The 23588-nt window shown below is 49.4% G+C and overlaps 9 protein-coding genes across 9 annotated transcripts; 4 read left to right on the top strand and 5 right to left on the bottom strand.

The window, feature by feature from the left end:
* Nucleotides 1–1133: 1133 nt before the first annotated feature.
* On the bottom strand, nt 1134–3242 carry N7496_001145 (MFS general substrate transporter; the record flags this gene model as incomplete). Its single annotated transcript, XM_056694076.1, has 7 exons — nt 1134–1441; nt 1521–1888; nt 1986–2354; nt 2426–2632; nt 2693–2816; nt 2903–3036; nt 3100–3242. 7 exons carry the CDS (start codon nt 3240–3242, stop codon nt 1134–1136), a joined length of 1653 nt encoding a protein of 550 aa, XP_056560805.1.
* Nucleotides 3243–4884: 1642 nt separating this feature from the next.
* On the top strand, nt 4885–6372 carry N7496_001144 (uncharacterized protein; the record flags this gene model as incomplete). The annotated part of the gene is made up of 3 exons (XM_056694075.1): nt 4885–5214; nt 5274–5414; nt 5473–6372. 3 exons carry the CDS (start codon nt 4885–4887, stop codon nt 6370–6372), a joined length of 1371 nt encoding a protein of 456 aa, XP_056560804.1.
* A 724-nt stretch (nt 6373–7096) lies between these two features.
* On the top strand, nt 7097–7883 carry N7496_001143 (ribonuclease P subunit p20 family protein; the record flags this gene model as incomplete). Its single annotated transcript, XM_056694074.1, has 2 exons — nt 7097–7169; nt 7264–7883. The coding sequence occupies 2 exons, from the start codon at nt 7097–7099 to the stop codon at nt 7881–7883; spliced, it is 693 nt and encodes a 230-aa protein (XP_056560803.1).
* A 557-nt stretch (nt 7884–8440) lies between these two features.
* N7496_001142 (leucine-rich repeat domain-containing protein) lies at nt 8441–10084 on the bottom strand (the record flags this gene model as incomplete). The annotated part of the gene is made up of 3 exons (XM_056694073.1): nt 8441–9413; nt 9482–9985; nt 10038–10084. 3 exons carry the CDS (start codon nt 10082–10084, stop codon nt 8441–8443), a joined length of 1524 nt encoding a protein of 507 aa, XP_056560802.1.
* Nucleotides 10085–11106: 1022 nt separating this feature from the next.
* On the bottom strand, nt 11107–11427 carry N7496_001141 (uncharacterized protein; the record flags this gene model as incomplete). Its single annotated transcript, XM_056694072.1, has 1 exon — nt 11107–11427. One exon carries the CDS (start codon nt 11425–11427, stop codon nt 11107–11109), a length of 321 nt encoding a protein of 106 aa, XP_056560801.1.
* A 4390-nt stretch (nt 11428–15817) lies between these two features.
* Nucleotides 15818–16447, bottom strand: N7496_001140 (MGR2/ROMO1 family protein; the record flags this gene model as incomplete). Its single annotated transcript, XM_056694071.1, has 5 exons — nt 15818–15941; nt 16018–16108; nt 16173–16202; nt 16284–16310; nt 16387–16447. 5 exons carry the CDS (start codon nt 16445–16447, stop codon nt 15818–15820), a joined length of 333 nt encoding a protein of 110 aa, XP_056560800.1.
* An 856-nt stretch (nt 16448–17303) lies between these two features.
* Nucleotides 17304–19647, top strand: N7496_001139 (uncharacterized protein; the record flags this gene model as incomplete). Its single annotated transcript, XM_056694070.1, has 2 exons — nt 17304–18431; nt 18490–19647. 2 exons carry the CDS (start codon nt 17304–17306, stop codon nt 19645–19647), a joined length of 2286 nt encoding a protein of 761 aa, XP_056560799.1.
* Nucleotides 19648–21319: 1672 nt separating this feature from the next.
* N7496_001138 (MARVEL domain-containing protein) lies at nt 21320–21940 on the top strand (the record flags this gene model as incomplete). Its single annotated transcript, XM_056694069.1, has 3 exons — nt 21320–21355; nt 21423–21644; nt 21701–21940. 3 exons carry the CDS (start codon nt 21320–21322, stop codon nt 21938–21940), a joined length of 498 nt encoding a protein of 165 aa, XP_056560798.1.
* A 366-nt stretch (nt 21941–22306) lies between these two features.
* Nucleotides 22307–23276, bottom strand: N7496_001137 (uncharacterized protein; the record flags this gene model as incomplete). The annotated part of the gene is made up of 4 exons (XM_056694068.1): nt 22307–22641; nt 22699–22980; nt 23027–23203; nt 23258–23276. 4 exons carry the CDS (start codon nt 23274–23276, stop codon nt 22307–22309), a joined length of 813 nt encoding a protein of 270 aa, XP_056560797.1.
* Between the last annotated feature and the right edge of the window lie 312 nt (nt 23277–23588).

Genomic DNA, 23588 nt, shown 5'->3' with positions numbered 1-23588 from the left:
CCGCCATAGCTCTATCTGTTCATATCCTGATTGAAATCCTGGTTTCATTGAGAGCTTCATTAAGTGATGATGAAGGCCCTTTCAAATCCCATTTCAACACTGCGGGGGTAAGAATGAAACTACCTACGCGAAAAATTGCCATTCAGAATGTTCCACCGTCTCTCCGCCTCATGATCAATCGCTTATCGTCCAACGGATGGTGCCCTACACAAGTCGAGGTCTCCTTCCCAAATCTTGGCTATATGCCACTTTACTACATGTCACACATCCAGCGTCGTCGTCCGCGGGGATTGAGTCATCAAAGTTGTCGAGATGCCATATGCACTGCAGATTTGACACCAGATAATAAGGCGGATGTTCCTAAACACAGATGGCCAAGATGCACATGCCAGCTACAATGTGTGCCAATCGAACAACTTTTGCACATTCTTCGCCAGGGCAAGATTCCTCTCGTTCGTCTCAACTGCGAGGGAGACCAAATCACCCTGAACCTTGAGGCTGCCACAACCCGCAGTCGGTACATTGCCCTTTCACATGTGTGGTCGGACGGCCTTGGGAATGCAACCGAAAATAGTGTATATGCATGCCAATTAAAGCAGATTCAACACTACGTCGCAGATCTCCCTGTTTATGGTGAGGGAACCATCACTGACTATTCGACATTATTCAGCCTTGATCTTCAGCGATTGAAATTTTGCCTGGGGCTCCCTAGCCATGTATCGACGTTATTCTGGCTTGATATACTATGCGTTCCAGTGAAGTATCTGTCAGGCATCAGTCAAAATGAGCTATCACGGTTGCGCAAAGAAGCAATATCACAGATCCCTATTGTTTTTGCCGGTGCAGCTCAAACGCTGGTTTGGATACTGAGCTGCAGAACCTGCGTTTAGCTGGGTGACAAACTCCGGAAATATTGCCTTTGAGGGATGCCAAAATTGCTTTCTACCTCCAATGCTTGGACTTGAGTCGGGGAGAATTAACACTAGGTGCTTTGCACTGATACCCTAGTTTCTACAAACAAATCTAGTCAAGACTAGAACAGGAAAGCCAAATTTTGACTCTTGTGCTTTTGGCTGGCAATTATTTGTATGTGGTTCACCGGTATGAGAAATATACATTCTCCCTATCCTGGACTACGATGCCACGATGGGATTTTGTTGCCACATCATCAGTGATGTCAACAGCTGAGCCCCTGCTGTACAAGCCAGGAACTTCATCTGCATGTTATAACTGACAGCGTAGGTCCCACGGACCAAATCTTGCGTACCAGTGGGAAGTGTGGAGATAGCCGAGGCTGACTGCAGCAGAGCCTCCACTACATTGCCTGCCAGAAATTGCCGCAGATGGGAGCGTATGTAGCTATGTTGAATGGCGGTGGCAATAGCCAGACCTATAGACCCCCCCATAACTCGAAATTGGGCGATCGCTCCCATAGCAACAGCTAATGCCAAACAATACATCAGTACAGGCGTTCTTCATATGCACGTTTCACGGGAGGAAGCGCGTAAGTCTGGACTCACCATGGTCTCTCTTCTCCGTGGAAAAGGGTGTCATCAGAGTGAGGATTGGAATGCTGATTCCACATCCGAAGCCGCCTAGGAACTCGTAGCCATACTGTCGAGCCGGGATTGCATGCTGACTGGGCATAGTTCCCAGGAGGGCGAAGGCGACAACCTGGATAGCGGAACCAATTATAAGAAGATACATCAGGGGGATCCGAAAGGCTTTGGCAATGGTCGGTGCCAACATCGACCCGACCGGAGAGGATACCGTGAATGGGATAAATCGGATGGCGGCATGGAAAGGTGTGAGCTGATTGACAATTTCGAAGCGCTGCGGCAGAATGAATATGGTTACGAACCAATTCATCCCAAGGAATATCGCATTTCTATTGGTTATTCATTTTAGAATAAAAGTTTTATAGCAACCTTTGTCGCTCAATGACGAGTGAAGAAGCGATGGTTATAGAGGAGGGTAGGACTTACAGCAGCATCGAAATCCAGACTCTGTTCTGGAAGAACCGCCACGGAAACACAGGCTCTGTGGTGCTTGCATTGAGGGTCACTCGGCGTTCCCAAATCGCGAATAGGATCCATAAAACACCCGAGATAACCAATACTGCAATAGTAAATGCAGAGCGCCAAGCGAATTGCTCATCTGCTTCATCGAGACCTGTCACTAGCAGCACCGTTGCCGCAACAAGCAAAAACGCCCCCACAATGTCGATACGACGAAACGCCTTCTCGATGGATTCACGAAGAGAGCCTCTATCTTCGCGTGCCTTAGAATGATAAGGGAATCCATTAGGCAGCAGAAAGATCAAAGCTATAGTTGCGGCTACACCGGCTGGAACGCTATCGATATCGCTTAGCATGAAGAACGGGAGTAGGGCTCTAATTAAGGATATGGAGGAGATACTACTTACTTAAGAAGGAAAATCCATCTCCAAGTGGAGTGTTGAGTGATTGCACCCCCAAATATGGGACCGAAGAGAAGGGAAAATACGAAAGCTGCAGATACAAGGCCAGTGTATTTTGCAAACTTTTCGGGGGGTATCATCTCGAGTACGATGATTGTGGAAATGGCGTAATTGCCAGCCCCTCCGAGGCCCTGTAGTGCACGGAAGATGATCCTAGTCAAGAAGCATTACAGTTAGCTCGTGGGACGAAGATATGGTGATAAGTGACCTCACAGCTGATTCATTGTCTGGGCGGCACCGCAAGCCGCTGAAAAGACCACGAATAAAATGACAGCCACAAGAAGACATGTCTTGCGACCTAATATATCACTGAACTTCGCGGACAGAACCAAGATTCCTACAAGGGGATCATACCCGGTGAGTATTCCATGCACATATGTATCTACATACGTAGCTTGAAAACTCTGTGGATTCACGACGTACCTGCATATCCAAGCATGTATGCTGTGGTAATCCAATATAGCTTTTCCAGCCCACCAAGGTCACCCGCGATGCTGATAAGCGATGTCGAAACGATAGGTATCTCTAGATTTGTTAAGAACAGACACAAGCAGAGTCTTTGAATGTTGTTAGACCATGAATTGTTATCCTCCGACAAAGGGAATGGGAATAGCACGTACGTAGCAGTAAGCAGATGTAGTCGAGCCCCTCCAAGGTATTGTGTAGCTGGGCTGTCGGCTACCTCGCTTGCAACCTGGCCATCTGGCAATTCATGACTGCCAGCATATTGGGTATCGCTCAGCTGCCCTGGTTGTTCTTTCATTGTCACTATGAAGGCGCTCGGGGTCCACGAGATTTGAAAGTTTGAGAAGAGGCTAATTGATGAAGAGAAAGACCCTCGGACTAGTCACTTTGTGTTTTGAACGAGAAAGAGTAATATATATACACATATCTATCTATCTATAGAGCAACAACACCAGGCGAGCAAGACGGTATGTCCTTTTAGATAGTCTCGCACTCACTTCTTGATTGCATCTAGATGGCCTCGTACTTACTCGGCCTCGCACTTGGTCCTTGATTGCACTTAGTCCATTCGCCAAGCGCTAGGATACAGCAAATCAGACGTCGATAAGTGGGTCCGGCCCGCAAGGCTGAGGTGCGAAGTCGCTGAATCTGGCCTGTGCATAAATTTTGGGGGCTTGTTTGGCTAGTACTGTATATGCAGGGCAGTTTGGGGGGCCTAATGAAGCGCATGGGTCAAATTGTGTACTACTGTATATTCAAGCCTTTACCCATACAGAGATCACCCATTAAGATGCCGAAATAGGGAGTATTGAGCGCGACATCAGGTGTTAGAACCACGCCCCTTAACGCCTTCATACCCACTTTGCTGCTTTAGGGTTAGCGCGATTTCGTAAAATTGGACTGAGAGATCGATCGTATGAATCGTGCCCCCATATCTCAATTATTCTGCCAATAGCATATCTCTTTTCATTCCGACATGTTAACTAACCTCTTTGTATTACAGCACTTATACGAGCCCCAACCGATCTAGATGCCTGTAACAATGTTCGAGTATTCCTCACTGCTATTTACGTCGATGGCGGTTAAATTATCGCATACTTCATAGATGGAGTAAAAACTTCCTTAAGTAGCTAAATATATTTACAGAACCAGTAATATTCTGACTACTAAATTGCATGCTAAAACATTAAAACTAAACGTTAATAAGGTAAGCGAGCCCCGAAAGCTGTACAGTAGTGACAACAACACAGTGGATCCTAGTAGGAAAGTAAGAAAAGTCGACCGGTACAGTTAGTCAAGCCCATCAGTATCGCTTGATGGTTGCCTCACTAAAGAACTGATTATGGAAGGATTGATAAACGAGCTCCAGAAACTCCCTAGTCAGTCGCGTTAGGTGCGAAAGTAGAGTGCATGCCAATAGCTCACCGCACTCACCGCCTAGATTTGAAGTTGCGAATGCATTTACTAGGCGGCAAAAGCATCATGTTTGACGAAAACAGCGCTAAACCATAGTAGGAAACGAGTCGTGATTTCAGCCCCGGACTAGGCCTGAAGGATTATTGTTATTCCGAAATCAATTTACGATGAGACACGTATGTTTATTTTCATTCCCCCGCACGGTCAACAACACACTAAGGCTAACGTTTTGGAAATGGGTGGAATTCCATGGCAATCAAAGGGCTGTATTGATTGTAGAAGGCGAAAGATCAAGGTATTTTGTCTTCCCAGAACCATGAGGTGGTGATTTCTAAACTCCTAGCCAGTGCGATGAAAGAAGACCCGAGTGTGAAAGGTGTGTAAAGCGGGGGATCAAATGCCAAGGATGGAACGGCCACTCCAACTTTGTTGGAGCGCCCTCCATTTTGGAAGCTAAAAGGCAAAAGAGTCTCACGACTGCGGCCAAGCCTACAAGTCCAGCCCAATACCCGGTACTTCCTGTAATGGTGCATCCGGGACCGGCCATGCGTGATCAGGTTTTCGCATCCTTCATCCAGCGTTATTTTCCCACTCAAAATTCCCCGTCGACCCTTCGCGCCGAGGAGTTTTTAGTCTGCAACATCGGATGTCTACCCCAAAAGGGTGGGATGGTTGATAGAGCCGTTTCCGCAATTTCCTGTCTCTTCTTGGGGAAGACTAATCGCGATGCTCCGATCTTCCAGCACGGAGTGCAGCTATTCAACGGTGCGATGCGACAAGTGTCTAATATGATACGTCGAGGTAGTTTAACTAATGAGACCTTATACGCCGTTGCTATATTCCAGGAGATCAATGTACGGATGCTTGGTATTCCTCTTCAGAACTTAAGGCTAACGCGCTATAATTTCCCCAGGCACTGTATGCTCCGAACGGTCTAGGTGCTTTGGGTACCCATGTGGCAGGGATGAACACCCTCTTAGAATACTTCAGGGCGAAGGAACAGAGTGATCCCATAATTGATGCGATTCATCACTACCAACAAAAGTTCAATATTGTACGTATCTGCACCTTTTCTTGCGCATTTGTCTAAATTATCTAACTCCTTTGCCAAGATTTACACATCAACGGGGATGAATATCTCAAAATCAGAATACGATCTCATTATGGAGCCCACAAATGGTGATCCATTGCTTGAGACTCTCCAGACCACTGTCGCTATCGGGATTTTGAAATCGAAAATCGATTCAGTCAAGCATGCTGACCTAAGGGCATGTCAAAATCTACTACAACGATGCTACGAGGTACAGGATCACCTCATAGGATTATATACAGGTGGCCAACTTAGCAACGAGCCGTCAGCGCTCGACTATGCTGGAAACACATCCCAACACATTGAAAATACAGGCGTTCCTCCCCCAGAGTTGTTGTTTGGCCACGCATATGATTTTTCATCGCCAAACGATGCGATTCTCTATATCATGTTATGGACTCATCTAGCTATGCTTCAGCCATTGATTTCTCGTGCATCCCGTCTGGTCCAGTTTCACACAAGCTCGCTGATTGGAAACCCTCCATCGCAAAATGAAGATCTGGAGTCTGTTATTCTAGAAGCACACGCAGACAGAATAGCTCGCGCGATGCCCTACTGCTTTCAGGGGAGCATGGGATTATCATGTTGCAAAATTGCGTTATTCGCTATGTGTATGGTTTCACTCAACTACGTTGACAGCGGCAATCGCGAGAAACATGAGTGGTGCCGGGAAGTGATTCGGCATATAGCAGCTTGCGGGTTTGATGTTGCCTCTCATCTTTACAAACTAACCGGCTATCAATGGGTGCGCCGATGGGTCGGGGCAGATCCGCTCACTTGTATATCTCTACGGCAGACGAACAGTCTTGTCTGTAGTTCGAATCCGGTAGCTGTATCAAAAACAACGGAGAGTCGTGATGAATATGCATCCATTCACTATGCTGATGAACTGGTGCTCGGCAGGCAGACTACACTTGACTGAGTTCCCCTCTTGACCAATACATTTGAAAACTGTGTCATCGTGGTGTCTTTGACAAGATCGTCTTCTCCAGCAGCGGAAATTTGCCTTTTCAGAATCGGATGCATGCTTCAATCGAGTCCCGGTGACTCTGGAATCATAGTCTCAAGACAAATCTCGTAGTGAAGAATGAATATTATAGAAAGGAATTCTTGGGTTTGAAGAAGATAAAATGGGAGATATCAGGATTATTTATATTTTGGTGGCTCAGACGAATGATATAATTGAGATGGATTAGAGGGTATGTGTGTGCCATATTCTGGAGCTAATAACACATCAAGGATATTTAGATATGATGAAATGCCGACCCCGCGGAAATCAAGGGCCATCAAGAACCTCGTAGAAAATTAATCAGCCTGGTGGATAATTGATACTATTTTTGTCATGGGCAGGAGGTAGCTTGGGTGCGAATAGATGCCTCCAGTCCATCAATGCGATTAGTCAATGAATAACTATGATCAGGATCACATGAAAGCCCAGACATTTTTCATAGGGTATAAGATAGCCTGGATTATACACACTAAATCGATAATTTTGTAAGGGCTCAATGTGAGTTATTCCAGGCAACCTGACCTCATCTCATAGAGTTACACCGCCCGGCAGAAAAAGATACGACGATAAGCGATCTTCGCGACTTCCCCAGCGACAGCTCGAAAGAAACCAAGCAAGAAACAAACGCGACCTGGCCATGGGGAACGGACCTTTGGAGCGACAGCTCCAATTTGAGAAGAAGAACCAGAATCTCGTCAAGCTCCCAAAATGTACGCTTCACGCCCCGATTCCCCTCCTACCGGGTCTTCGCCAAACTGCGCGAAGATGATCTCGCGCAAAAAGTCTAACAATAGATATCTACAGACGCCAAGGTCGAGAAGCGGCCTATTCCTCATGCACCAGTTGCCTCCCCATACGCTGGTGCCTCGGTGCCCAAGGTCGTCTACGTATCCAGCGGCACGCCGTTCATGAGTGCCGTAAAGCGCGTCCAGAAATTACTCCGCCAGGCCGAGAAGCGCGCTACGGCTAATATCAGCCTTGAGGATAGCCGAAAGACGGAACAACAGAAACTTGCGGAGCTTGCCAAGGTCGCTGAGAAGCGGGAAGAGGTGTTTGTGAAGGCTACCGGACGTGCGATCGAGAAGGCACTGAACGTAGGAAAGTGGTTCGAGGAGAAAGAAGCCGAGTACACTGTCCGGGTGAAAACCGGCAGTGTAATTGTTGTCGATGATGTCGTCGAGGATGAAGAGAAGAAGGAGCGGGAGCTACAGAAACAACAGCGCCAGGCGGGAGTGCAACAAGACGGGCAGCGAGATAGCCAAAAGAGCTCTGAAGGGATCCCCGATCCGCAAAAAGTTGCATCAAGGAATGCCGCGAAGAAAAAGACGAAGCGTCCGGCTTCTGCCATATCCGAAGACACCGAGCTTCCTGAGACCCGAACACGATGGGTCAAGATGGTCGAGGTGGCTGTTAGCCTCAAGTGAAACCCTTTGTGGACTGCAAGAAGACATTACACCATAGTGGCCATCCACCATTGCTGTCATTGCGAGCCCTCATCGATACCAATCTTCCCATACGATATGCCACCACAATACCAGTATTATCGGCTCAGGGTACAGACGGCACCAAAACCGCGTTCACGCCAGCAGAAAGCATTTCCACTGGAGGCCCCAGGGCTCCCCTCGACGTTCTGGATGCACTGTAGGGTGCATGTGTACCATCCATTCGATGCTCTAGTGTCCCTGAGACGACCTATCATCGTCGTCAGCTCCGCGACATCTCTGAACAGAGAACCGGCCAGTCCCACCATAGGGACTAGTTACGAGGTCAACCCTTTTTGACGATATCCTGGATACCAAAGCTAGTCACCCCCTCGATACAAACTCAAGTTAAGCTTCGAGAATCGAACACAAATAACAATCCAGAAATCATATATCCATAGCGGTAGTAAGCTATAATAACACCGAAATCAATACATACAAATAAAACCATATACAAGGCCCATACCTCGGAACATATCAAACCGAGCAGAAAAAAGAAACTATTCTACAGCCTGCACACCCGGCACACAGGCCCAGCTGCAGCTAACCCGCTTAAAAGGCAGCGGTCTCAACAGCTCCCCCGAAACCCGAGGCCTCTTCATACCGTTCTCATGAGGAGTGCAGTCCCACCACTCCGTCCACATAGCGCGGGAAACGATGAATTCCCGCTGACAGATTGAGCAACGCTGTGCTCCTTCCTGCCTGGTCTGTCGGGCGAGGGAGATCAGGGGGATGACGAGGGCGGGGAACTCGAGAAGTTCGGAATCGGTGAGTTGGTCGATCCCTGGGAGTTTGGATATCGCGCGGAGAGAGACCTCGCGGAGTGATGGAGCTCTGGAGGCGGGGAGGGAGGTGGCGGGTGCGTTGAATGATGGACTATCGTCGAGGATTCGACCTTCCATGTCCAGGCGGGTCACTGGTCCCGTTGCGACGTGGATAGGTGTCCATGCATCATCGGGAGGCACGCCTTCATAGTCGCGGAACTTGGGGATGGGGGAGGCTTCCGGAATGTCTAGTTCGTCTTCGTCCTCATCTTTATTTTCATCATCGGTCTTGTCAAATTGACAGTGCCACTCGGCCGTCCCGGACTCGTCAATTGATGGGAATGGGTTTGGATGCGCGGTGAAATGCTTCAATTCTCCCTGCTGCAACAACCATAGAAGATCCCACGGGAGTTCATCGAGCCGGTTCATGGAAACGTTGAGGACTTGCAAAGCGGTCAACTTGCGAATCGCCTCTGGGATCCGCATGAGCTTGTTGTTACGCAAGCTGAGAACCTTGAGATCTTTCAGGTCGAAAATCTCGCTAGTGTATAGGGAAGTAAGGGAGTTGTTGGAGAGATAGATTCGGAGAAATGGCTGAAGCGAGAAATAGGCGTTTTCAGAAATGGGTGCCTCATGCAAAGAGGGCAGCTTTGTAAGATGCTGTAGAGGTCGCAATAGGCCTGGAGGAATATACCTCAGATTAATGCTCCTGTTGGTTGAGACGATTAGAATCAACATCTCTGGGTATCATTCTGTCCACGATGGAGAAGCTCTTACCCAAGATCAACGCTATCATCGCCCTTCTCAAGACAATCATTGATCACAGCTTTCGCATATTTATGCTCCTCCGACTCGACGGGACCTTGAAAAATAACCGGTCGAGGCTGCACCGTCGTTGCCACCGTATCAGACGCCTTGAACAGCGAAGGCGCATTGGAGACTTTGCTCGGCGCCCGAGGATCAAGCACCGTCTTCAGGAGGTCCTCCCCCCAATTCGACGCATCTTCCGACGGCAAAGAAGACTCAGCGATAGATTCATCGCTACCCATCCAAACACCACTATCGACATTACGCTTCTCCTTAAAATCAGCCCTCTTCCGCTTAGGATCCGCAACCTGCTCTCCCCACCAGGTCCCGCGGTATCGCCGCTTGCGCCCAGCGCCCGCCACCGGCGCATGGTAATTCTCGAGACCAGACGCAGGGATGTCATCGCTCGAGAACAGCGCCGGGTCACTCGAGGGCTGGCTGGAGCGGTCGTCGAAGCGCGACAGCCGGCGCGACCTGCGGAAGGACGATGCGACCGAACCCGCAGGTGAGAGGCGGGATGGCGAACGGTGCCGAATCCGCCGTGGTGGGGGAGAGGGGGACCTCGTTGTCCATTTTGCGATCAGTGGTGTCGCAAGGACGAGCGAGTTATGTTCTTCTCGTCTCTCCCTTCAAGGTCATCCGGAGGGGCGATTGAGGTGTTTGGCTTCGGACCTGAGGGGGTCGCGACGCGTTGTGGAGCCCACGGGGGGAATAGTGTCAAAACACAGTAACACGACACGCGACGTGGGCGCTCTGGAGGGAGGAAATAGACCTCAGGGGTATCAATTGGAACAATTGAGTCCCTCCAGGCAGCGCGTAAAAAAAGAAGGAATAAAAAAGAAGGAAAAGCTGAGGGTTCAGATATAAAGATACCAAGAGATAAGATCAGATCAAACGACAGACTACCCGAAGTGGCCAGACGCGTGGGCGCACGGTTATCGATCCACTGGAATGTCCGATCGACGTGATCTCCACAATGTTTTAAATCTACATTCTTGACTATTTGGAACGATAATAGGCCGAACCGAAATATAGAGGTGTCAATTGATGCCCGGTGGATAGTCGAGAGTAGCTCTTCAGCAAATGGATTCAAATTTGATATTCGCATCCGGACTACGCCAACCCAGACAGTAGTAGGTACGGCCAGTCCTCGTTTGCTGTAGATTCCCGAGAAGAAAAAAAAGATCCACCTAACACTATATGAACAGAAGAAGTGAAGTAGATAAAATGGGGGGTTATAGAAGAAGAAAGTAATTCAACATCAACTCGTGTCCACAGAAATCGTAAAGGGGGTATTTGGAAGTGTGAAATGCGTTAAAAAAGGGCCGTCATCCTCTCCGAAAAAAAGGGTTCTCCAGCTAACCACGAGGAATCATAAAAAATGGAAAGAAGAAGAGAAATTATCAGTTCAGAATAAAAACGGTAACCCCGGCTCTGCTGGAGATGAACGGCGGGAACTGAAGGGAGCCTTGAGAGGTCCAGGCAGATACAGACAGCGTTGACGAGCTGCGGTATATGCAAGGCAGCAGTCTACCCGTGACTGATAAAGGATCTGCCCGGTCTCAAATGGCTGCCTCAATTGATTGCGTCCGCGATTACAGGGCCGCGCCCATAATCAGCGCGAAGGATCCTGCGACGAGAGCCGCCGGCATGCCAGCGCCAAGAGCAACGGCACCGCCGGTCTTGGTGGCGGAGGCAGCAGCCTGGGTTGAGGAGGCAGAGGTGGAAGTGACCATGGGAGTAGAACTGGCCGAGGCGCTCACCAGGGTCGCGCTGGAGCTGGGAGTCGCAGTGACCGAGTTGACGCGGATCAATGTCTTGGTGATGGTCACGGTCGAATAGGAAGTGACATCTTCCGACGCCATGACCGGGGCGGCGGCGATGCAGAGAAGAGAGACAATGGCGCTAAACTTCATTTTGTCGTTTTATCAGGTTCAATTGATTGATAGCAATGAGATCAAAGATCGTGCGGTGACAAAGGTGGGTTGGTGAAAGGATATCCCGAAGTATCGAAGATAGATCACGAAAGTCAGGCAATGAACCGAGTCACTGCGAGAGAAAGGCGTAGAATGGGAGACGCGATGCAATCGACGTAGTAGAGTAGAATAGAGAGAGTAGGTCTAGGCTTTGAGTACAAAGGAGTGGGACTCAAAGACCAAGGCTAAGAGGGTAGAGAGCGTAGGTGTTGGAAGGAGTGTAGGCTCGAAATTGAGGGAGGGTGGAAGAGGTATAAACGAGTGACAGGGTACAAGTACAATAAGTACGAAGTACGAAAGAGTGACTGGGGGTGAAGAAGAGTTTTCTCGTAACGCCTAACAGGGGAGAAGAAGAAAGAGTATGACAGGGCGTGGTATGCGCCCAGTCTAAATAATTCCCAAAGCACGCGAGATTGGCCGCCAACCTGGGGAAAGGGTCATCCGGCCATTCAGGGTCCGCAATTGAGCCTTCGCAGGCTAGCCGACTGGGAAATTCGTTTTTCTCGTTCATTTTTGCCTTTATTGATTTTTGGCTTTTTATTAAAATTATTGCCGCTAGTCGAGATGGGGGCCCCGATGGGGCTCCTATTGGACCGATGGACACGCCCGTTCCTGGGACTATCCGAAATAGGGCCGGTCCAAAATCGAACTATGGAGACTTTTTGCAATCACAACCCTAACGATGGAGTCAATCACTGTTTGCCAAGAATCTTGCGAAAGACTGTCCTCCGTACAGGCCGGGACCTGGCTGGCCCGCACAGACTTCCTCCTGTTCGTTTCTCCCCGGAGAACTCATACCTCGTTATGCGAGGGGAGCGGAAGGGACTTCCGGTCCAGGTACGTCAATCGGCGCTGCACCACGGTAGAATCTCGATGTTGTATGACGGCTATCACTCGGCGATTGGAGACGACCCTAGGCCTGCAGACCGTATCGGACGGAGTACTTGGACACGAAGATCCCGCGAGTAGTCGGACAGCTCGCTGGGCAGCCATTATTTGTGACAGCGCTTCGTTGTTCCAGGCGCAATACGAGATTCTTTCGCCACCCCTGGAGGATGCCACCGGGGCTATTTGGGGGTCGTCGCCAACAAACCCTACCTACCTAAAGTGGACTAGAGAGGCCTGTATAGGGGGGCGAGTTGAATCCAACGGTTGAACGAGACAGCCACCTAGCCTGGCCCCCGCTGAAACCATCCAGGTATCGGGTGGTGTTTCCATACGCGCTCACGGTTTCTCTTTAATGACGATGCTCGCAGAGCAGCAGATGCGCAGGGCCGTCTCCAGGGCAGCGTTATGATTATGACAGCTTTTGGGTGTTGATGTTCCAGTGTCATTTTGTTTTCCAGTCCATACCTGTGTGACCCCTGGCGTCATGGATGCAGGAACGGACAGCACGGATCTCTCAGGGCTGGCTAGTTATGATTCGCCCTTGAGTGGTGTAAGCAGCGTTGGCGATTTCGCTGGAGGGATTTAGCCACTCTCGTCACTAAGAACTGGGCCCGGGGGCGATCGGATTGGCTAGCGGGGTGAAGTAACCGAAATTGGATCGAAATTTCGGTTCTCTTTTTACCTCATTCGGCTGCTGCCCGACAGGTTCGCCAGTCCACTCTGGCAACTCACCCAGTATGTAGTGCCCACCAGACACGAGAATTTGCACGAGGGCCCGAGAGGGCATGGCGGAATTTCTTCGACTGTCCAGAATCCCCCTCGGCTTGGCGGAAAACCCACCCGAATGAGTTCGAGCGACTCCTGTGCCTGTGCCTGACAAGACCCATGGGAACACTCCCAAAAGCCGATCCACCACACTTGGAGATCGACCCTCTGGCCTTCTCGTTGCGGATTCTTAGCGCTCTTTCTTGTGTGTCTGAAGCGTTCGAGAACTCGATTGATCATCCGAGTCCTATGGTTCTCCCTGCAGAAACTTCAACGGTATGGGAGCAACGCGAAATGGACGCGAAGATCATCGGAGGACTTGTCCGACCGCGTAGAGTTTTCAACGTAAAGGCCAGTCTGCATCTTTGGAATGGGCTGCCAGCAACCATGCAAACTATCAAATTTCAAAACTTAAAGATCCATTTGGAAGCAGCGAGTCCCCGTCATGATCCATCATTATTCTGGCACTGAGGTCCAATGGGGCGAAATGTCCAGTTAGGGACGATCGCCGGTTGATTAGTGTCACATCACGCCAGTCACCGCTTCTTTCTTATGCGATTCTGTTAGACACGTAGAAGAGTCTCCAGCTGAATCGGTCCCAAGATGGTTGAATCTACGATGCATAGAAAAAACCATCTGCGGGTTACACAAGCAGGTACCAGGAATCCATAGGGTAGAGCAACGACAGCAATACGATGGGGCCAAAGCAGGGCCCCGAGACGAGCCGAGGTCGGCGCCTTATGGTCCGAAGATTAATGAGCAGCTAAGATGTCCATTCTCTATGCACTACTTGTAAGGCGACCAGGTTGCATATGAGCAAATATAGCCGTTGGTGTGTTAGAATATAACTCAAGCTGGAACGCACTACGTGTTATCCGTAAATACCTCTTTGAATGAGATTGTGTTATTCAATATTTCTCTTCGGACGAAGCATTGATACGATCTAGCCGGCAATGGTTGCCATACCGAACTACAGAGTTTCCGAGTCCACTGAAACAAGCTATGATGACGCCCGGTCCAACATTCCTCGCCTAGGTTTCATGAAGACTAAATGAACAAGATCCCGAGGTCATATATCTGACTCCCGGTGCCAAATCTATCTGAGCCCTAGAGCAGATCTAGATCTCGAAGCATGTTTCACCATTGCTGCTAATCCTTTGTATGGTATTTAGCATGAAGAAACGGGAATGTTGTTTTTACAGGATACATAGATGAAACACCGGACCAACGCCTATTAAAACAATACTGGGTTTTACCTAATGACCTACGAACAGTTCAACTCCCGTGTACACGAATTATATACCCAATCTACTAACGTAGGGAGCACACAGATAAATGACATCGAAGACCATCTGGAAATCGACGGGAGGCAATTATCATCAGTGCTTTGATACATCTCTTTCGCTATGCCGCTGTCTTCAGCCATGTATACAGTCACTCCCACTCTATTGACTCAACTTGAACATCCAGAAGATGTGCTCTGGTTGTTGTGCGAGCCTTGCTTAAAAAGTTTCTTACTTCGGTGCAGCTTATGCCTCATCTGAGCCTCGCATAAATGGTAAGCAACATCGAGACCTTCCGAAGGATAATACTCAGACGAGCTCTACACATTATCTTTTATGACACTGATGGAATCATGGTGTTTTTGCTCTTCGGTTGCGGCAACCAATCGAATACTTTCACGGAGATGATTCCTCTAAATCAACGTCTTCGGGGAGGATATTCCCTCGTGTCCCTTCTCGAGATCGGCGCATCCATTTGAATGCAGGACTCCCCCGATACTGCTTGAGATACTTAGATCACTAGAAACTACCATAACAGAGCATTTATACCTGTTCCATCTCATATTGTGAGCCCATTCTGACAATTCGAGAGAATGACAGGATTCGAACCCTCCTGGCTCTCATCGCTCCAGCAACTCAGGCTTTTGGGAAGCATCGGGGCTCGGCCCTGGAAATGTTATCTGGAACGATGTAAAGGCCTCATGGGCCAACGATGGTGGCTTTTATGTTCATCAAGTTAGAAGACGGAGATCGGGAGGTCACTGGCTGGCGACTATATGATATCCTAAACTGTGGAATTCAATCAGACACAGCTCAAGATGGGGTACTATATGCTCGCAGCCCTGCACCATATTTAGCCTTACGTCACTCCCACATGGAATAGGGATTAGATCATCTTGTCGATCAAAACCGACGACTTATACACGGGGATATTACTTAATTAGCAAATTGTCGGCAATATTGTTTCGCTTCTAGTTATACATGCCCAAACCAAGATTCAACACATCTCATGTGCGTTTGGCCAATTGAGCCACTTCACTTCTACTGTTGAGCGGAATGAAAATAACCTGGGTACCAGGATATCGATGATGAACAGATGCAAGTGTACTGTCGACAGCACCTGGGGCACAAGTGTCACCCTAGGAGGAAGCGCCACCTTGAAACCCCAGAGGTGACTGGCATATGTACATTGGAGGACCGGATAGTCTTTCAACTCTCCATCCCGCTTGCACCAACCACCTCCTTGTAGCCTTGCAACCATGGAAATCCTCGGCCCCAAGTCTGTCGAGAACGCTCAAAGAGAAATGACTATCGTACAAAAACTGTCCCCTTCGATGTGGTCATGTCGCATATCTTCTCAGACAACCCTTCAGAGATATCGGAGAGTGACGAGTTTATTGGCGCATCTGGCGCAGAGGGCTCTGGCGAGGGAGCATCATAGGGGGGCCACGAGCACGGAGCCAGGCATCGTTGTGGGGTCCTTCGGTACGGATAACGCTGCCGATGGACATGAAGAGGCTGGACGTTAAAAAAGCTCTGATTAGCTTGCCATACTTGAATCATAGGTAATAAAGAGGGGAAACGATGTAAATACCCGAAAGTGGCGCCAGAGCCCAGCATGTACTTGCCCAGAGTACGCATAACACCGTTGGGGCCTGCGCCGTACTGGAAGATGGTCACCGTTCCTATCATACATTAGCTGGCATGATTCAAAAGACTTCACAGGTGTCTGGCTTGTACTTCACATACCAATGATGAAGCCCATGATTCCACCGACAGCTATTTGGTGAGTGTCGCATTAGTATGAGCTCCTGGAGTTGGAAGCTGGAAGTTGGTCCAGGCCATCCTTCGGTCACATACTGGATCCCATCATAGCACCCATTTTCACTAACCTCTTGTTAGCACATTTGATCTCTCAAATCTAAAGTTGAGCCGCTCTAGGTGAGTCCAGCAGATAACATACTCTTGTCGAAGGTCGAGGGACCAACAGGGCCCCCTGCGGGAGGAGCTGCAACAACGGGCATGGTGAATAGATAATTGAAGCTCTAGATTGAAACCACAAAGTTAGAGCTTCTGCCGCAGCTCACAATGGGACATAACTCACTGGTGCACTTCCGATACTCTCGAACAAGAACAGGTGCTTTTTGCTCGAAGCGCATCACGGAACCTCCATCTCCGCTTCGAACTTCACCGCCTTTGCACGTGACCACAACGGCGCACAGCCGCACGTGCTGATAATGCACGTGACCATGATTGACTGGAGGCGTCAAGGGAGCAGGGACCAGACCACTCTCCTCTCCTTGGGCGATTTCCTCTATGGCCGACCATCCTGGACCTTTGATTATACCCTCGTTATATCGCTTTTAGGGTGGCCTTGAGCCTATGCCAAGGCGGTAGTCCGTCTCGTGCTTCTTTCATTGCCCTGGGACGGTGTGAGACATCGGTCGCTGCTCACGTTTCGGCAAGACCTCACACGCCTCCCTGGTCTGGAGCACTGACTTTCTGCCCCATACTGCGATTAGATCTCCTTGAAACTACGACTTACGGGTAAGTTTGACACCTGCCGACATCATTCTCACAGTCTGATGGCTCGAATTCAGGCCCTCAGGCCTGAGTCCTCGATAACTTGTTTGGCTGCCGACCGAATAGCGCTAACGCGACCGTTCTGAATTAGCCGGCCGTCCACCAAAAACAACAGCCCTCCTACGCGCATCGCAAGCCTTCTTGTCCATAATCATAGGCAAATATCGACGAACAAACTGCGTCCAATTTCCTCTCCGCTTTCCAGGAGAGCCTATTATCCAGGCTCTCCTAATTCGTGACCGTTGATCACCGCCCAGATATCCCCTTGTGTTCTATCAATTCCAGGCAACCTTCTCCATGACTGCTGTGGCATCTCCGCCTAGTGTGCAATCGGGGTCTCGCTTGGGATGGTATAGCACTGGCAACGGAGGACAAGGAGCCCTCTCATCAGTGAATGCGGAAGAAGTGTCACGGATGTTCATGCCTCGGAAACACGTTCAGCGGTCCAACTCTTCGTCCTCGTTAAACTCAAACTCGTCGACCACCACGGTGATAGAGACGAACGGCTCTCGAGATACGCACACTGCACAGAGCTCTAACTCTGAAACGGGTACTTGGTCATCAAAGAAGAAGCCTAGTAGGAATCCTTGGCCAACCTCAAAGGCCGAACCTATCGCGGGAGTGACGAATACACGCTCCCAGGCTGTTCCTGCTTTTTCATCTGGACCGACCGCCTCGTCGACTATGTCCGCCATGCATCAGCCTTCGAATATTGTTCCCTCGCAGCACATGCTGCAATCTCCTCAACAAAATGGCGTAAGACAAACGAACGGGCAGTCTGCAGAACCTCCTGCAATTTTAGCCCTTACTCCTATGAACGGTACTTTTGAAAAGAAACAAATCAATGTGCCATTCTACCCGGAAGTGCTGCGGATTGGTCGTCAAACCAATGCGAAGACTGTACCCACTCCAGTCAATGGGTTCTTTGATTCCAAAGTTCTCTCTCGCCAGCACGCTGAGATCTGGGCCGATAAGGCCGGTAAGATTTGGATTCGTGATGTCAAGTCCTCAAACGGCACATTTGTGAACGGCCACCGGTTATCGCTTGAGAACCGCGAGTCTGAGCCTCACGAGCTACGGGAGAATGATACCTTGGAACTGGGAATTGATATTGTTAGTGAAGATCAAAACACCATTGTTCACCATAAGGTTTCTGCAAAGGTCGAGCATGCGGGTCTTTATGGAACAACGCCCAATATCCTGGACCTTAACTTTGGAGACTTGGATCCTGCCTCAGGCGGGGGGCTACTGCCTTCACCTCTAAGCCAACCGCTCTCTCACCTACGAGGACGCTCTGGTAGTAATGCGAGCAATCGCAGTGTTCAAAGCAACGCTACCAATCACATCAACGCCATGCACCAACAGCGCCAGATGAACTACTGGAACTCTCCCATCTCCGTTGAGCAGGTCGTCAAACGACTCACTGTGAGTTGCACTGTTCACACCCTTAAATCCATTATTATTGCTAATCCACACCCCGCAGAGCGAGCTGAAACAAGCCAAGCAACAATCTCAAGACCTTCGCCAAACTGATGAATTCTTGACTGCCATCATGAAACCCGGCTACGCTGAGAAGGAAAAGGCCAACAAGCCTTCTCCTCTCGAGAGCAGTGGCCCTCGCCAGTTGAACGGTCGCCCGAAAATGCCACGCGTTGACTCCTTCTCCCGATTCTCCGAGCCTCCTGCTCCCCCTCCCCAGCAACCTCTTCCAGAGAAGCCGGATGCGCCTCCACGCGGTGGACCGGATGCCTTCTCGCCCTTGAAGCGCAGCGATACGGACAAGCCGAAATCGGCGTCAACGAGCTCTCCCGTTTCTCGGGACTCTAGCCAGATTCTTGCCCTCCTTGAGAGTCTGTCCACAACCAAGCGGGAACTTGAGACGCAAGGAACTCGGATCAAAGAGCTTGAAGATCTTCTTCGCCAGGAAAAGGCCGCTCGTGAGTCTGCAGAAGAGAAGGTCAAGAAACTGGAAATGAACTCTCTGTCAGAGACGTTGGACGCTGTGGATGTTCCAGCCGAGCGTGACGTGGATGCCGCTTTGAGTCACGAATTGCCTGTCGACCAAGAGCATGACGGGCTTGAGGCAAATGTGGAGACCAACGGATCCGTTCCATCATCGGAGGCTCCCGTGGCCTCTGATCCTGAGAAGGCAGAGCTTTCTACCGAGGCACAACTCCAGCGTCGCCTCGAATCAGTGATGCAGCAGATGGATGAGATGAGCAAGCAGGTGGCATCTTTCAAGGAGCGCGCAGAAAAGGCCGATAATGATAATGTTGAACTACGGAAGTCGTTGGCGGAGATGATCGAAACCATTCGCAAGGAGCGCGCCGAGAACGCTTCAACCGCTATCAAGGACAGCAAATTCCACACCCAGGGCCATGATTCAAGCAAGATCATCTCCGGTCATGCAGGCTCTGCTGAGGATGGTGCAGTGGAGCCCAAGGCGGGCGACTCTTCAGTGGAATGCTTTGAACCAGTCTCCAAGAACGTGGAGATGGATGGTGCAAGCACGGCGATTGCACACTGGCAGCGACGCCACTACCTAGAAGAGGCCAGCCCTTATGCATCCATGCTTGGAGTGGTTCTCCTCGGAGTTGGTTTGATGGCCTATCTCAACGGCTGGCAGAAGATGGACAAGTGAATGTGTCCTGGTAACATGTTTGCGCTCTTCTTGTACCCCTGCTTAACGACTCTTCTTCTCTCCAAAAGTTGGCGCCTTGGACAAGGTAGTTCAGCATGAAATTTTCCCCCATTCCCGATGATTCTTCTTTCCTCCCCTGACGATTTGATTCCTTCCTTGTACTCTGGACCTCGCCAGCCATTCGAGGCGCGCCTACCGCTGTGATTTACCTGTGTTTCCTGGCGTTGGGTTCAAAGCCGTCACATCTACTGCATACCTTGCATACTCTGACTTTCTCTCTTGTCTTTTGCCTCAATTCATGTTCTCATCCCTAATTCGCACCAGTCATGATCTTGGCGCCGAATGTCCTGATCCTTACATCCCCGGTTATCTCTCATCGCTTTCTGTTTTCCCACGCCCCCTGTCACCATATCCAATGTCCCATCAGCTAAGCCTACACAGTCTCTTACCTCCTCTACCTTTTTTTTCTTGTCATTACTAGCCTTTGTGCTCTCTACATTGGCATCTATCTCTTTCCCTGTACATGATGGAAATTAGCAAGGCTGTGTTCATGGCTCGAGGCCCTTCGTTGATAGCCCTTTGACTAGGGTTCTTCCTTTGCACTACTCCTGTTTTCATGTCATACCAGCGCGTTCTTTCTGGATGTATTCAAGGGATTTGTTTTTCGATGTTTGTTTTTTTTAACGGTTTAATGATTCATGTGGTCGGTGAGATTGCCGATCGCTTTTGAAGTATCTTTTTTCTTGCAAAAGGAGCTGCAGTAGCACAGCAGGGCACAATGCCTGCATCCGTACAAAATCATATGGTTGTGATTCATCTTGATGCGCTGTAGAAGTTCCTCGTTGATTGTAAACTGTAGTGAGCTCTAGGCATAGCATAAAATCTATCAAGTCCCCACTCGAGGCGATGGAGATGGAGAAACAAATTGAGTCATCAACCCATTAACCTAGACTCCCCTAGTCACCTTGTTAGTCACTAATTTTGACTCAGTGGATGGATAACCCACTTAAGTGCGGCTCATGTTGGGGGCGGATTTAAGGGCAAGGCAGTTTTGGGCTGCGGGGCCGAGGGCTGTGCCGGGCATCAAACAACATGGCTGTATCTTTTCAGGACCTTGAGCAGAGGATATACCTGTCTTGTAAGGCAGCAAGATATAGATCATTTGTCTAGGAAAGTTATCCAGCTGTATTCTTCAAATTTCACCTTCGGTTGTTGGTGATATCGTGAGTGAAATTTCGAAACCACATTTTTCATTCCCTTGACCTTGCGGCTCAACAACACTGGCGCACTGATATCTCTCCATATGACCAATTGGCTATGTATCAAGCTGGAAAAAAAACCATGGATTGATCATCGTAGCCATTGGTTATCGTTCTTTGCGCCCAGAAAGATCAACAGATGGCACTGCCCTCTCAGGCGATCCGAAACCCGCTCCATGCAACTAACGGCCCCCGGCTCATTTGGCCCCAGCCATGACAGACTGGGGCTGCTAATATTAGGGCTGTGCCTGCAAGCTTGATATTTCTCCGGACCTGGCATATTTCTTGGCCATGGATTAGGAATAAAATACTCCTTAGTTCTCTTCTCTCCTTCATGTTTTATCTTCCTTGAAATAATTTCACGTGTACTTCTGACAACAAAGAAGTTAAATTTCTGCCTCAACAATCCCAACATGCAAATCCTCTCTAGCATTACTCGCTTTTTACAGGTGAGTAGTCTCTCTAGAATGGCTCTTTTCAACAGATGTGGCACGAAGCTAATCAGACACTTGATAGATCCTCTTCAGCGTCGTTGTTCTGGGGCTCTCTATCAGCCTGGCAAGACATCAAAAGTATGGAAAGGTCCCATCTCAGACAAGCTACGCTGCTTTTACTGGGGCACTCGGTATCATTGCCTCGGTCATTGGTATTGTCTCTCTCTTCGTCGACCGTTTAAGAGGAGTCCTTACCTGGGTTCTTGATGGTGTTACCTGTATTGCCCTCTTAGCCGCGGGCGTGGTAAGTTCACCTGCACAGCTCTTGACTTTGCAGTACACATTCTTACAGTACTTTAGGCTTTCTCGGTTGCCCTCAAGGGTGTTGACTGCAACAATACGTCGACCGATGGGCCCACTTGGGATAACCCCATCATCAGCGGGGGCTGCTATAAAGACGGGGATACCAAGTGGTGCGCTGACAAGCACAAAGTGCATAGCCGTTGCGTTAGGGCCGAGGCTGATGCTGCGTTTATGTTCCTTGCCTTCCTTGCTTGTATCGGTGTACTTGTCGTTTCTTTCCTGACCCGTCGAAACTAAAGGGACTCGCTCTGGGCATTGATATGGTTATTGGCTATATGTACTTGCCAATTGACGCGGCTTTTGGACAATCCTAAAACCTCATGGACATAACAGCTTGGCAGAATGCTGAGCCAAAATTGACTCCCCGTTCAAGGGGTGAGATTTTTTCACGATCGTTTGATGTTTCGATATTCTCTTGTTTTATACCCAGGTTCCATAGCTTACAGTATATGATAATCATGCTGGCGGTGATGTTGTATTATCAAATATAAATCAAACGACCATGGTTTTCAATTTCATGTCCACAAATTAAAACTAAAATCGATAGTAAAAAATACATCAGAGCATCAAATCCATCGCGTAATTCAGGGTATGGCTGAGGGTTTAGTTTCCGCGTTGGTTACTAGCAGCATTAGCCTCATAGTCAGAGCTGTGTACGCGAGGATCCAGCTTGTTGAGCCAGTTGGAGCTGTGCGGGCCAGAGCTTCTTCTCTTGGTGGTGGGCGTCGGCGCGTTATAGCTACTGCCACCGGCCGCAGCACCACCAAAGCCCTGCTGACCCGACAGGTTCTCCATCTCTTGCTTAGCTCGGGTCTCCATTTGGTTGGCCATGTTGGATGAACCGGTGTTCATGGTGTTGGCTCCGCTCTCCATGGCGTTGCCACTAGATTGTCCAGCACGGTCGACCGTGGAGGCCATAGTGTCGGTCCCGCGGTTACCTAAAAAGTGGCATGTCAGTCTAATCTAAAAAGGGCGATCAAAAGTTTATATCGTACCGAGGCTGGTGTCGGCAGCGGTATTCATCTCGTTGGCCATCCTGGAATCGTTGAGACCAGAGGCGGTATTCATGTTTCCGGATCCATAGCCCCCGGTAGAGCTGTAGGTCCCGGGATCTGTACTGAGGTCTCCGGCACGGTTCTGCATTCCTGGTGCACCGTAGTCCATGGTGGATGGATTCTGTTGGGTGGCACCATAACCGCCTGATTCAACATTCTGGCCCATCTTGGAGTCAGTGTAAGCGCCGGAGTTAAGGTTATCCATACCAGCGCCGGCGGTGTCTAATAAAAGTTAGATAAGGCTGCCAGTCTCAGAGCATATATATACCATTCATTCCGCTGGCCATTTTGGAGGAGTCGAGGTTTCCGCCCGAGCTGCCGAGGCCTGCGGTAGTGGAGCCGTAGTTGTCATTCGTCTTCATCGCATCTCCCATGTTGGAGTCACGAGCGGCCGAGCCAGAGTTGCTTGCACCGGTAGTGGTTGTGCCATAGGTGTTGCCAGGGCCTAGTCATAGATTAGTTTTGACAACAAGTATGTGGAAGCTGTCCACGCTCTAACCTTCCATCTTGTCACCCATAGTGGAAGGGCGATTAGCGTCACTGGTATCTACGAGTCACATTGAACATGAGCATTCGTTCAAGTTGATGATCAAGAATAGATAAGCTGACCGCTGACCGGGTTCTCCATCTTAGACGAATCATGGTGAGACCCCTTGTTCTCTAGGTGCAGGCGGCCGGTGACAGCGTCTTTGACTTTATGTAGGAAGTTCGACATGGTGGAAAAACACCGCGAAGTTTTGATACTGATAATAAGAGAATAGATGGCAATGGATCGAAATTCGATGTTGTGTTTTTGGCTCCGTAGATGTGTCGTTTGGAAATAGCATACA

The sequence above is a fragment of the Penicillium cataractarum genome (genome assembly GCF_028827025.1).
Source record: "Penicillium cataractarum strain IBT 29864 chromosome Unknown utg000001l, whole genome shotgun sequence".
In the NCBI taxonomy this organism is placed as follows: Eukaryota; Fungi; Ascomycota; class Eurotiomycetes; order Eurotiales; family Aspergillaceae; genus Penicillium; species Penicillium cataractarum.
The sequence above is the reverse complement of the archived record's forward strand: the minus strand, read 5'-3'. Positions and strand labels throughout refer to the sequence as shown.